We start from the raw sequence: 14,848 nt of genomic DNA, 5'->3' as shown, positions 1-14,848 counted from the left end.
CAAAGCTATATTTTTGAAAGGCAAACTAAACGCAAATTACGCTATATAAAAGTCGTAGCGTTAAATTACATAATTACCCTGGGGACTATATGAGCCAGGTTCAAATGGGATTACATGGGCTACTGCATTCCGAGCATAGAGACTGGGTGCCATCGATGCTAATATTACAGCGAAACTAAAGGAACCAAGCAATCTAGAAGTATAACTTGGCTTAAGAGGGATGAATATATGTCAAGTTAAACTAAGTCATCATAATTTTGCACTCGTTATACCACATGTGATGTCGTCAGAAACATATTACATATGGCTGCTTTTGAAGAAGCTTTGATTATTTCTGTTAGCATAACACATTGTTCAGACAAGACACACTGGAAACAATTACGGGTCAGAATTTACCGCGGACAATTGTTTGTCCTAGAATCATACATAACCACTACAGTTGTACAGGTCTCTGTCTGGTCTAGTTGGCTTTAGAGAACGGTGCGCACATTATTACTGTAGCTCCACACTTTTCAAATAAAATGCAATTAATGAGTGTGCTAGTAGCTGACCCATTCGGAAATTAATTTTACAGTGCACAGCAGAACCTAATGAATTGTAACACTTACCTAACTTGGGAGTAAAATTACAAAGCATCGACTTCTCTGGCCATTATCACAACCCTTTCTAGAAAAAAAAACATTTACCCTTTCATTTTGTGCAGTGAACGACTTATCCGCATGAAATCATTGGCAGCCCATAAAGTTCCATGTGTGGCCCACATAATCCTCTTTTGTGGAGCTATACAGGTCAATTAATATCTCCCCGCAAATCATTAAGTTGCAATGAGCCCATTTAGGCTGTATGATAAAAGCGTCTTTGACGAGTATACTAGCATATTTCTTTCCTTTCAGTGACACCGATTGTTTTCAGTTACAGGATCAACCGAATTTTAGCCTATAGTGCTCTACCCTCGCCTATGTAAAGTTACGTGTAAAGTGTCAATATAATATTTAACAGAAATGGTACAATGGCTGCCTTTCTACCTTACCTGTCACTTGATCTGCCTGTACGATTCAATCGCATCATTAACCTTCGCAGATTTATTAACGTGTCCATCCCTTGGTCACATGTGTATAGGATTTCGCTTATTGATAGTTTCTCTGTCCTGTTATAAAACCAGGCGAAATATAATACACACAATATTCTGGACATCTGAAGCCAATTTTTCCCTTGGTTATAGACTTGCTAGAAGTAAGATGCTACAGTCAAAATACACCTTTTGTGTCGTGCCAAAAAACATACTTATCGCCTTTTTCGAGATCCACGTCCAATTCTGTAGTCTTCATAGTAATTATAATAAGAGCAGTAGCAAAAGTACTAATTATTGGCATAAGTCGTGTGTCACGGTTGTTCTCGACTTGGTAGATACTAAGTTGATAATAAATCTATCTAAATGGTACATTTCATTCTAAAGCTATCATAATTATCATCTTCGAAGGGTCGAAATATCAAGAACATGTCTCACTGCGTTTCTGAGGAATTGGACATGCAACATTTGGTCTGGTCGATATGGTCACCTCCAAAAAGTAATTACATCAGTGATCCGCTCCTTTATCGTCAAAAGAAATTAGGGTGTAGGGAGCTGACGACAGGATAAGCTGAATCCGACTTTTTTCTCACATTGTTTTATTTACATTCCTTATTTCGCTCAGCGTAAAGGCGTGCCACACCGGCACCCACCTTTAAGGGCACCTCCATCGACGTATTTATCGCTTGGCTTTGGTGCGTTTTCGCCGATTTCCTGGAGTCATCATCTTGGATCACGCCTATTCCTTATTCGCCTCCTCGTAAGGCGAAACAAGGGGATTAGATCCTTATATCATGTTAATGATGATAATCTCTGATTAACTCATCGTGTCGTCACTATCGTCTGAGTTCGCTTGCACCTGCATCGCTGCGACTCGTTGAACTGGTGGAGCGTATCCTGAGGGTCCGGCATGGTGGTCGATCGGCTCCTGTTGCTGGCACTGAAGAGTATTGTTGGCGCTTGGTGGACTCGGAAAAGGCTGCGCCGGGAGGTTGGAGTGGGCCACATCTTGTCGTTGTGGTTGCATCTGTGTCTGAGCTTCAACCTGATGTTGTTGTTGTGGGTCCTGTTGTGGCTGAACGTTTTCTGCTACAACACAAATCAAAAAGACAGAATAGACAAAAAGAAATTAATAGCCTCGACATGCACCAAATCTTCAAATTGCAAAAACAGATCAAGAAGAAAAGTACTGTAGAAGTACTGATTTGTGAAAAAGCTCGGCATATATATATATAAGGTATACATTTAGAAAGATTTATCGACAAAAGCAACACTTGTTGTTTAACGAGTGTCATTCGTGGTTGGATTATGTTTAATTATGGACGTAATAAAATATTATACTCTTTTCTTTATTATAGGCATTTTTCCCAGTAATGTGTACATACGAAATCTGTTACTACTACTATTATTATTATATTTTTCCTGTAACCTAGAAATAAAAAGTGGGAGGTGTTAGCACCTTGCATAAAAAAATTTCCGTGTAACCCAACAGAAATAAACCCTACCTTGTGCCTTCTGGGTGTCATTAAGTCCTGCAAAATATTTCTTGTAGACCTGTATCTCTTTTGCGCAATAAGTTGCTTTTTCCCCACGACAAGCTTTCAGTTCGGCCAAAATCGATGCATCGGTAGGAACCAGTTTGTTTGCGTGCGTCAAGTCTCTCTACAAAGGACTCAACAAGTTGGGTTAATACTATTATTAACGGTTACATCAGCATATAAGCTATTTTTTTTTGATAGATTGTGTTTTATGTGAATCAGTAAAATATCGTTAATATTATTTAAATGTCTATATTCGAGGAATGTTTATGTTGATTTCGGCTACAGATTTGAACACATATACTAAATAGTGGTGGGTTAGATGAAAGAAAATAACGAATCGGAAGCTAAGAGAAGCTTTTCTTAATACAATTGATGGCTAACAATGGCTCTGTCGTAGTCCCCCTTGCCATGATAGGCCTGACCACGACGGTAAAGTCCTTTCGCGTTGCTTGGTGCCAAATCCAAGACTTCATTGCATGCTTCGAGGGCCTGGTCGTATTCCTTGAGTTTGATTTTACACGCGGCTGAATTGAGCACATTTGGAAGAATTGCTTTAGTGAATTCTGCGTCCTCGTAGGCAGTAAGCTCACCGGCTAACTCCTGATCGAACAAATCGATCGAGCGCAGTGTCAGTTAATATTCGCATATCAAAATTTAAGCATCGATCAAACACTAATTTATCATCAAATTATTCCCGTATATTACTTTGGAGTTACGAACAATGTTTAGTTTTGAGAAGTTCCAGTGACGTAAAGCGGAAAATAGACATTGACATTTATATACACGTCTTATAAAAAAAAAAAACGTTCTCCTAATTATTTAACAATGTAGACGGCAGGGAACTGTCAATTTGATCGTGAGACTAGAAATTCTATTTGGCCATTTCTGGTCTACTCTGTAACACTTGCCTGATATTTGTTTAGATACCGTTGGGCTTTTTTGTATCTACTGTGTGCGTTTACGTACTGTTTCTTCTTGTAATAGTTATTGCCGACGTTTCGTATAAGTGTTGCAGCAGCCGTTACATCCTGTATATAAAACGTATGTGAATTAGCTATAAAATCAATGAAAATTTTGAGACAAACATTATAACAAACAAATATATCTTCAGATAGATCTGTGTGTTCGGGAAGTGTTTCGATTAAATAGCGCACCTATAATGCAATACTGTCTTATTCGGTGGCACGTCACCGAATATCATATGTCAGCAATCAGCTGTTCAGTCCCACGAAAAAGTTTTTAAAGAACACGTTAGTATAAAGTCTTGGTTAAGAAAAAACTTTTTAATTAATTCAGTTAGATTGGTCAGAAAGTAATATGCGTTATTTACTTAACAAAGAGCATAGCGTTTTGCTCAAATTCTATCATTTATTTTTTGTACGTCCGTCGCCCCTCCTCGCAACTTTGCTTATGTCTGTTTCTACATTTGTTTCCTAATCTTCACTAGCTTGCTCTCTAGTTCTCCTAGAACATACCCAGAGCAACTTCGGCAATCGATGTCAATAGCCGTGCGCTGTATTCCAATTTGCATCTAACGCCATATAACTTATTAAAGGAGTATCTCACGGCTAGTTCATTATGTGAGCTCAATTGCGTCAAACCGGCCTACGTGAGGTGCGTCTTAGGCCTCGGCGTCTCAGCTAAAAATCGACTGGTCTACTTCCTTGGTAAAACACGGCCATAAGTGAGAAGCTCAAACGAAGATTCGAATTAGAAGGAACAAAAGCCTATGGACGGTTTACTCCTGGATACGTTCGAAAAATAAACGGTACAGACCCTGATATCCATAATTGAGAAAATTACTTGTTTTATTAGAAGGACAATTTGAAAATAACAGACACGCCGGCACTTAGCAGTCTGTCCTTCTATTTTTTGCAGTTTATGAACTCCGTCACGTCGTCTGCCAGACACCCGATTTTCCCAGTGAAAGGTTACCCCCATCATCGATGCAAAGGATCCTGTAGTCGATACCATTCCGAGAGCTGCTCCTAACTAAGAGCGGCTTAACCTTGACATACATGTAAATGGCCCTACTGGTTCATACTTCAATATATCTTAGTCCTACATAAATGCTCGTGTTAACAGCATGTCGTTAGTATGTATATATGCAATGTTATGGATGTATCTGTAGCATCATTCACATGCTATCACAGGAGTTGCCTGCTGCGTATTCCCCGAAGACGCTTATTGTGCTATCTTTTTCAAACTAACGAAGAGATTGCACTTTTTGCCATTTGTAACAATTCCGCGCAAGAATAGGTCATTTTAATTGTCAGTTGCCCAGTGCCAGGTTAGAAACGCAATGAGGAGCCGTGTTTTCTATGCATCTTACTTAAAATCCCTAGTTTTGAAGCCTTTTCTCCTGCAAAGATATCTGTTGATTTGATAATCATATAGCCCTTTTGCTGGGCCGACTTAGGGATGGCTTGTTGATCCGTATCGACTGGAGTAAAATTCATACTCTAGGTCTAAGAAGCCATCTTTAAACGCCATTTTGCAACTGTTCCTTTCAGACAAGGAGCTCACTCCGCACACGGCGCGGATATTCCGGTCTACTTTGATATTTCGTTTATATCAGCAAGAGGCGAAATAAAGTAAGCCTCGAAAATCTAGTTTGTTTCGCTAGAAACACCTGTTGTTTTAGCCTCAACTCGATATAATATTCTGTCGATCATACAGTAACAATATGTTTATAGAAAAGAGGAACCTCTTTTAGCGACATGTTTACGTAAAAAGCAGTGCTATGGAAAAGAAAAAGAAGACATTTAAACGGACACGAACTCTACCTTTCGATCAATCTTACAGGTTGTCGAATGAAACAATAACGAAAAATATTAGCAGTATATCGTTACTTCATGTTTACCTGAAGAGACCGTTGATTAAGAAGGCTGGTAGGACAATCTTCTGGGAAAGGTGGGTATCTGTCTTCACCCGTTGGATCCTCAGGTCCCAACAACATTCCTACTTGAAATATGCCACAGTTTTCGATAACAATATCCTGCCACAGAAGTTAGTTTAGTATTAGGTTCCGAGTTCCCTGTTTATGTTATTGTCGGCTTCAAGAAATAGTTCGAGCTCTGAAATGCGACTCACTAATCTAACTAGGTTAGGCTTATTGAGCTTTAATGTTAGCAATACTATCATCTCCACAGATATCTACCTCATCCGGGACGTCACTATGAGTGCTGACCACCTCAACTTCCCTTATGACACCCATGCCCATGATAACCTTGCCAAACACTGTGTGTTGCCCATTCAGATGTTCACAGCCAGGCACTGTCGTAATGTAAAACTGACATCCATTTGTGTTTGGGCCATTCGAAGCCATCCCAAGAAGTCCAGGCTCGTCGTGCTGAAATCGTTGGTACGTTCAGTTATTTACGAATCAAATTAAATCACTACTTCATCAATTCTTTGAATGTGTTTTAAATTAGCTTTAATGACCCTTGGCAACATAAATAAAGCATAACTGAACAACGTAACTGTTTTTGCTACACTCGCCGCCAATCTTATAATGCTCGTTAAACAAGCAACAAAGAGTTTCAGTGATAGTCAATAGTTCAGTGATAGTAATAGTCATATTGAAGGTCCACAGCGGAAGAAACTATTAGGAATTTGTCTTAGCTACTCCTTAAGATATTATAGTTGCATTCTCACCGGTATCCAAGGTCCCTCATTAGGGAAGAACCTGCCAAAGATTGAGTCGCTGCCTGTGCCGTCGTTGTTTACCGCATCGCCTCCTTGAATTGCAAAATTTGGAATCACTTTATGTATGCGAGTTCCCTGTAATGACACATCGTTCGTACACCAAATGCTAACATCGTCATTTTTTACTCCCGTGCTGAGAATGTGATCTACGCATAGATGTCATAATGCAGACTCGCAGCTGACGTCACTGACTGACTTGTGTCTTGCACGCTTATGCCATTGTTGTTGAGACTGCTCATTGGACATGACCAACCTACCCTATAACTTAGGAGCTTCCCAGAAGAGCCTCTCGCGGAACCCTTTACAATTGCAACAAAATTGGCAACGGTACTCGGAAACAAGTGCTCCCACAACTCGAAAACCACACGGCCCACTGAAATACGAAAACGACAAAACGTATATGCATGTAAACAAGCATTAACATAGCGTCAAGTATGGTACGAATTATATTGTAGATTAGGGTAAATGCGCTCGAGTGTCTAGCATATGAGAAACGGATATGGCCAGCAGCTGCGACAGTTTCTGTCTATGAAGTCCATTGTCAGAATTTGTGCTTTTAGGGGGCACCTACATCTAGAAGCAGGGTGGGTTTATGTTGTCATTCAGGCCAAATCACAGCCAGATAAAGCCTGCTCTGTTATTTCCCTTTATTCCCTTTATTATATTGTTTAAGCACTTCAGAAGAAGGCAAATTTTTCTGGTCGAAGGCCAGTAATTAGCCGTCTGTTGCTCTAGAAAATCAGTATTGAACCTGACATTAAAATAAGTTGTTCTACATCAGCAATGATTTTGCTGACGATAACGTTCCTTTCAAAATCAGCCTCAGAAATTATTCCGGAATATGATCTCTAGTAAATGAATAAATATCACCAAAATCAGCAAACACATTTAGATTTGAAATGCGTATCTGAAACAGCATAATTTATGTAAAAAATAGAAGATTTAAGTGTACCGGAAGCAAACCGGGCTGCATAGGAAAGTGTTATAAAATCGCATTAGTCTGAAGCATTGTGTTTGAAAAATTATGTCTTATTTCAGCTACTGGAATATAACCCATCAAAAACTGTACATATCATATGATTTTAATGTTATTCATGCTTCTTAGCGTATCCGACTGAAAGGGATAATGTTCAAACACTTGTTATTCTTCTGTATTTTGTGAAACAACGTTTTTATGATGGATTACGTTAAAATTTTGAAATTCTAACGAAAGGACTGTTATTTCAGAGCGTGTTTCGTGCGTGTAAAAACAACGGCGTATAAGAACAGTCCTCATTGTAGCGGAGTTTGACTTGATGCCCTAATGTAGTGAATCGACAGAAACAATGAGCGTCAAGCCTTTTTGTAGGAAAAGAAATTATGGAGCAGAACATTACCCAGTAGCTCCTTGGCTTCTACGGACCTGGTGACCGTTATCAGTAAACAGCAACTACGACGATGATAGAGTCAACCAAAGACATCAAAAGACAAGTAACATCAACCGATTGGAAAACCGGACTTTCCTTTGTTTCGAACTTTGCTTTCGTATCTCTGTAGTAATCAAACGTAGTAGCTGGTATATACTTCGTATCTATAGACTGTTTTTTATTACATTAATTAATCAGTGACTTTTGTAAAAATAATAGTCGATCTTAATAGTAAATAAACAATCATGCCGTTCCAATTTTTTTTTGTGGCGGCAACTAGTGTACATTCCACTGGAGTACTTTACACAGCGACTTCCTGGCTGTTTTGTCTTGAGCTGTTCGTTAGGTTCTCTCGACTGCCTGAGATGAGTCACCTCTTTTAACATAAAACAGAATACGTCTAAATTCAGTTTCGATCTTGCCAAACAAACTATTAATCACATATCTTTTTTTAATACCTTCCAGCTATTAATGCAGTCATAACGCGTTCCTTCAGCCCTGCTTAAAGGGACGATAAATTTGCCACCCAAGTGCTGTCTCTTGGCTACCACCTCACATGCCGCTTAAATGGAAGGTGGCCAGGAAACGAGAGGTAGAGTAGTTGGCTAGCGTAATAGTACGATATGGGACTGCAATATTTATAACGATATCTTGTCAAATTTCAATAAACGGGTTACTATATAGGACCCTTACATAATTCTGACAGGGTTCAATTTCTAGGGTTTCTGCACGCGACACATGTACATATAAACGGTTTCCTCGATAAAATCGGATATCTAAAATAATTCTCCTATAATGTTTGCAACTTGACAGTATTAGCTTCAACTTAGTTTGTTGCCTATAATATTCAACAGTCCAAGTGCAAATATTTTAATTAGTCTCTTGAATACTAATTGGTGCATTTCAGCCATTTCAATTCGCAGGAACTTTTGGCGAATATTTTGTGGACTGCTCGTAGCTGACCAGAAACATAGCTTGTCCTATTATAATATAATTGGAAATAGTAATGCGATAAAATTAATCAATATAGATAATTTATGTTTAAAAGCGGATGTTGACATCTATATTATTACTTTGTCACATTTTTTCTAAGGTGTATTTTGCTATAACAATGAATATCTGTCATGTGTTCAATGAGCCCATTAAGATATAAAGGCAAGTTGAAGCGTTCAATGAATATTCATGGAGCGACAAAGGCGCTATGGGCGCCCTGGCTTAATCATTTTTCGGTTAGCCGCGTATTATCATGATACAAATGCAACATTCAGAACGCTACACGAAACAAGCTTCTTCGGCCCACGCCAAGCTCGCTTCTGCCGAGGCAGAGGCAATACTAATCACTTATATTGTTTTGTGTTAGTTTGGATTTACGATTTGTCTGTAACGTAAAATCTACGATGAGTGACGAGGCTCTGGGTCCAAAAAAGAAGACTGATGGACTGGTGTAGGAAGTTTTCTCATAAGAGTTGCGTATCCTTTTGCAGGAATTCCAATGCAGCTGCTACCGAAGGCTGTCTTGCTTGAGGCGGCCCTACCATAGTAAAGTGAAGGCTTCCGTAATAGTGGATTGACTTCAGAAAAACAATGTAGATGAAGTGAGCTTTTTTTGTCACAAAAAACAGCGGTCTGACTGAGGACGCTTATACAGCAAATTACTATAGAAATTTACTCGAACTGATATACTAATGTTATAAAGACTCAAAGTTTGTCTTGGTAGAGAAATAACGTATACTTTCGGAGTAAATAAAAATGTTTATCTTGTGTTTTACCTGTATCGTCCCTTTCAAGAAATTTCAACAGTCGGCAATGTATATATATATATATATATATATGTGTGCGGTGTTACAATATCTAAAATACTAGAAAAACAGAAATTCTATGGAAGGTTTATTCTGCAAATAAGTAGTTAGGAATGCCAATATCAGTTAGGCCCATTCTATCTATGAAAATATGCTAAACGCACCATATGTATTGCATAACATTGTAAGTGCACAGTAGCGTATGCTGTATTCGTTTAACAGGGTTGCCCAAACATATTCTACATCATTTTGACCTAAGCCCATATTTTGTATCTTTGATTATTGCTAGATATCTCGAAAACCCAAAACGAACTTACCTCATCAACAATAACACCTGGGTACTAATCATCGCATAAACTCTTGGGAAAGCTTCGCTAATCTTTGGCCCTTGCATAATAAAATAATAAGGTTACATCCACGAATAGAAATGTTGTCAATACGAGGATTCAATACTTCTCAACAATTTAGACCAGATCAATCACCAGATCCGTTGTGAAAATATTGATTCATATTAAGAAAAGATACGGCATTCATTTCTTTGATCTACCGGTTAGAGGTGATTTTGCTACTAAATTTATTCGTAAGCGTAAAGGCTCCTTTTTTACAGAAGTGGAAAGCACTGACCTCGCACGACGGCACTAAGAAAGCTGCTAAGGCAGAAAGGGCTATTACTGGAAGCAGCTGCCATATATAACCCTTCGGTTATAAAAATAACTGTTGAGTAGATACCGGGAAAGTTTGGACGTGCACAACTTATTATACACGAGCGACTAACAACTCATTGTGGATATTGATCAGCAGGCGTCTGGGCGGCGGCGTACGAGAAAGTGACAGTTGCAGTCACTCTGTGTAGCGTTTTGGAACGAAGTTTACTTTCTCTTAATTTGTCCCGTGTTAGTTACATCCAAGGGTAAAAAAGGAAAAACTCCCAGACTCACTGTGGAAGCCAATGATCTGAAGCAACGTTAAACGGCGATACCAAACGTAAGAGGCTCATTAAGTGCTGAAGTTACATATTAACAAATTGTTAGCTGCTCCATTTAACATTGCAGCAGTAAGAAACGGCAGCTACTACATAATGGGTTTCGGGACAGCCTATTTGAAGTTGAATAATACACACAGATGGTAAAAAAGCAATAGGTAAAGGTAATATTAAGATACGAGTAGAACATGCATTAAGCTACCAAAAAACAAAATAGCCAAAATGTTATGAATCATTAGATTAGATTGGCTAAATTAACGACGGTATTAAAACATAGAGTTTAAAGAAGCAGCTTCTGAAGAGCCTGAATCATATACTAATCTGTTTCTTCTCTAACTATAATATAGGGTTAAGCCTAACCATACATAGGTTATTACAGATGTATTGTGGTGAGCTCAAGGAGGCAGGCTCTCAATTAAAGCAGCATATTTTTCAGATGAAAAACTACCCTCTCTTCCCTTCTCTCTAATTACCTCAAGTATTCGTTTTGAATAATTAAAAACTGTTAGTAACAACACTAAGCTTCTATATACACGTAAGCGACACGACGTGACAAAAAAGACAAACGTGTGAACTGACGCAATAGGCACTTATTCGCACCTGCATATGCGCCGTTAAAATCAGCTGTCTCAGGTCAGTCGGATAGCGTGATTCGCTAGTTTTTTCGGCTTTAGGCTTTACTTTATTAAGGCAAGCGTTACTGTACGTCGAGCCGTAGTAAAGAGTTCGATTTGATCCTTTCTATCGACAACATTTTATCTGAGGCACCACATTATAATACTGCACCATAAAGTGCAGCAAAGGCGAGTTTTGGTACAATACATCGGTGTATCTAAATGCTCTCTTCACTCTTCGCAGTTACTCTTCGCTCGTTCATAAAATATGACACAGTTGTCATAAATAGCCCGTTTGCGTACTTGCTATTCGCTGTATGACTGCGCATCTAAAAAGCCATGTGCAAATAAAACTAAGTTGAATTACTTACCCAGCTCATCTCCTATCCGGATATCGAGAAAGACGTGCGGGCTATCAACGCCAACCGGTCCCGGACTCTCCATATTTTGCAATTCGGACATGGGGTTCATGTTGAATTCTCTTTGACAATACCTAATCTCCATCGGTGTCCAACCAAATGGATTCACGACCAAGCCTGGCTCACGCAACCATTAATCCCTAAACCATTAGTTCCATTATTTCGTTTTTTATGAGCCTTTCTAAAACGAGTTCTTTGACTACTTCTTACGTTTGTCTAGTTCTATTTTCAGCTTTTCTATGCACTACGTTTCAAATACGGGATACTTTTCTAAAGAAATATATACATAGATATGTATATATATATGCACTTCGATAATTAGCGGTTCATCGCTATTTGATTGATATGCCGTCTACACTGTCGTATCTGCCGTTTGTACTAGCACCCTATGATCATCCACCGTCAAGTAATCACAAACTAAATAACAACAACGCCCATTTACTTGCACGGAATGGCTTCACGACATTTGCTTTTTTGTAACTTCACGTAACCACTTCTGTATGCATGAACAATGTTCTAGTACTATCAGTCACTCGGTGGGACCGAAAGACGCAATTTCGTCTCCATTCATCCACTGCCCTATCTAGTAGCACCGCTGCCGACCCCTGACCGCGCACACGAGTCACTAATCAGTGACTGATTAACAGCAAAATAACATCATCGTCTGTCGGTCAAACAGCTCATCGCACTAGTTATCTAGCGTACGGGCCCACCTCCTCGTACCGCCGTCTTCGTCACGGTTACCTCCGTCGAGCTATCTGTTGCGGTTATTCATTGGGGTGCTATTGATCAACGTAGTTTTATTGTGTTGTCATGCTTGTTACTGGTTGACTGTTGGGCGTCTGGCAATGTCTCAATCCCTATACCGTACAACACCAAAAAAGCAACAGCCAGCAAGACGAGCCTTAAACTCAGCGTAACACCCTAATGGAACAACGGTCCACACAATATTGCACTACATCCCGCAACGCCTGCTATTCTACCCGTAGTGGCGACACGATTGATCCTATCACATCGTAGAAGTCGAATAAATGTGAATACGCCTCTGCCTGCGAAAATTGATGACCGTCGCTGCTGTCCTGTCGTTACATTTGCTATGTTGTTTTTGTTTCAATGCTGTTGTCAGCCGCGATGGCAGTTTTGTCGTTGAATAGTCGTTGGTTATTGTACAACTACGAGTAACTTTGGCCGATGTTGCCTCAATCCCGTTGTTGTTTATTTGCTTATTCGCGTTCTTGATGTCGCCGCTCGTTCCGTTTCGAGTCCGCTGTTGTTTGGCATTAGCAGCCATCGTCCGGTTCTTACCAGTGGCACTTGCTGAGGTCAGCCGTTCGGCGGTGGCGTAACATTTTAGAGCGACATAGAACAAAAGACAGAGTCAACGGAAAAGCAGTAACGGACGGTATCGCTTTTTCGCTTGCTTGCCCCTGCCTCTTCAAGTGTACTGAATCGTATCACAACAACGCTTGCTTTTGTTGTTGTACGTGCTGTTACGTTAGTATGCGGCCGTCGCACATACAATATGTATGATACAGTATATTATATATTTCTTTTCTCTTTTTCTTTGAATATACACATATATGAAACGCGGCCGGCTGACTACCTCGGATCCTCGAATGTTCTGTGGCTTTTTTCCGCGATCGGTCCCAGAGAATAACGCCAAGCAGTGGCCGTTTTTGGCACTTCCATTTGGTTGCAACGTTGTTCGAACTAGATCAACAATAATTATTGAGCTGTTGTGTTGTCTCAGCAAATGTTGCTATTGAGATCAATGTCGTCATCGACCGTGGGGCGGAGCACGCACTATCGCGGTATCGTCTTCGAAGATATCAGAACGGTTGGTCTGTGAGTTGTGTTGAAAAGTGGGGCGCGAAAGGATGCAGTTAAACGAGCAAATGGGAGTAGCTTTCATAAAAGATCGGCCTGGTTGGGTTTGCTGCTTTTGCGCTTATCACCCTTGTACCAGTATATAGTAACAGTAGCTGCTCTTGTTATTGTTAAGAGCTGTTACTACCTGCTATCATCAATTCCCTCGCTTTGCTCCGATTCTTCCAGTGTTTCTGCGTTCGTATTAGCTTAGCTGGCCTTGGCCTCGAGACGTACGAGTGCATGCGCGCGGTGGCGAGCAAAACAGTAAGCGCTACGCGTGGCGCATACGACGATATATGACGGTTCAAGGTTGACGACTTTGACCTGCACTCACTGACTGACTGACTGAGAGAGAGGCGAACGTATCTGTATGACTGTCGCAAAGATAACCTTATTTTTATCAAAAAAAAACCCGCAGCTCTAAACCGGTGGGTGCTGCAGATCGCGTTCGCAAAGGGCGTGTCAGGGCAGTGGATACGACTCTTGACTCTGCTTACCCAATAAGTGCAGCGTCTATCTTTGTAGCACGAATGCGATCCAATTCCAGAGCAAAAAATACTGCCACAAAATTAGAGCGGATGCCAATGGCGCTATTATCATTCTCTTAAGCAACAAAACGCAGGTTGTTTACCGTTGGCTACCGGTTTTAGTCTCGTTTGCTGCTGGTACTATTCCTGAGTGCTATAGCTGTATGTAGGTTGAAGTCTTTGCATTGTTAGTACATCGAAGGCGGGAATTGACAAGTTTGTAGGCTTCCTGTTATTCCCCTCACAAATTATTAATATAGGTTTCCTTTTTCCTAGAGGAAGAATAAAATTGGTAGCACTGGCTAACAGGTGCTGATGCTGAAGTAATTTAATAGTATGTAGTATTTAATAGATGATGAAGTAAGAGTTGGCTAGTAAGTGGCAACGGTAGTTACTTCTGAACTAGCTAATCTGAACTCATCTCTTTTGGCTGAACAAGTGTGGATCTCACTATCGATGCCACTCGAGTGAACACCAGTCGCTAGTGTTGTTACATAGACAATATCATGCTAAGCGTGCGTCTCTCATACGTCCGAAGCTTGAAGGGCATCTCATTTGCACCAGTATTCTGTGACAATGGCAGCTTCCTGATAGCCGAACGTGGATTAACTCACGGAAAAGAAACCCGTCAACACTGATTTAAGAACCAATCGGACTATGCTTTTTGGCCAGCCAATACAGCCGACGCTACAGCCGCTAGAGTCACCGTCATAATCACTGTTTCTAACGAAATAACAACGACACAAACAATTTTACTACAACAGTCATGACAATTGGCATATCATTACGGTCACCTACGACATCAGAGCACGGGTGTTGTCTCTGTATGCTGTACACCAGACCTTACCTGGTTAGTACGGTTTTCCGCAACTCGGCCCATCGCAACCAACACCCGCCCGTTAGCTCCATACCCC

The 14,848-nt window shown here is 40.3% G+C and overlaps 1 protein-coding gene and 1 long non-coding RNA gene across 6 annotated transcripts; one reads left to right on the top strand and one right to left on the bottom strand.

The window, feature by feature from the left end:
• Nucleotides 1-420: 420 nt before the first annotated feature.
• On the bottom strand, nt 421-14,810 carry LOC111271031 (peptidyl-prolyl cis-trans isomerase D). Of its 4 annotated transcripts, XM_022851552.2 has the most exons (10): nt 11,981-14,810; nt 11,491-11,655; nt 6,576-6,691; nt 6,268-6,393; nt 5,771-5,962; nt 5,474-5,608; nt 3,519-3,638; nt 2,992-3,210; nt 2,575-2,731; nt 421-2,158 (listed from the first exon to the last, which is right to left on the bottom strand). In XM_022851552.2, exons 2-10 carry the CDS (start codon nt 11,621-11,623, stop codon nt 1,887-1,889), a joined length of 1,470 nt encoding a protein of 489 aa, XP_022707287.1. In that variant the 5' UTR covers nt 11,624-11,655; nt 11,981-14,810; the 3' UTR covers nt 421-1,886. The 4 variants fall into 4 exon arrangements, with proteins under 4 accessions (XP_022707287.1, XP_022707288.1, XP_022707289.1 ...); XM_022851553.2 differs by having other exon boundaries at nt 421-2,155; nt 11,491-14,810; XM_022851554.2 differs by having other exon boundaries at nt 2,019-2,158; nt 2,575-2,741; nt 11,491-14,810.
• On the top strand, nt 5,897-10,944 carry LOC111271034 (uncharacterized). 2 transcript variants are annotated; one of them, XR_002686614.2, is made up of 4 exons: nt 5,897-5,974; nt 7,546-7,788; nt 8,190-8,316; nt 9,209-10,944. It is a non-coding gene; the product is annotated as an uncharacterized LOC111271034 (long non-coding RNA). The 2 variants fall into 2 exon arrangements; XR_002686613.2 differs by having other exon boundaries at nt 8,190-10,944.
• Nucleotides 14,811-14,848: the final 38 nt, after the last annotated feature.

Source organism: Varroa jacobsoni, unplaced genomic scaffold (genome assembly GCF_002532875.2).
Source record: "Varroa jacobsoni isolate VJ856 unplaced genomic scaffold, vjacob_1.0 contig00287, whole genome shotgun sequence".
In the NCBI taxonomy this organism is placed as follows: Eukaryota; Metazoa; Arthropoda; class Arachnida; order Mesostigmata; family Varroidae; genus Varroa; species Varroa jacobsoni.
The sequence above is the reverse complement of the archived record's forward strand: the minus strand, read 5'-3'. Positions and strand labels throughout refer to the sequence as shown.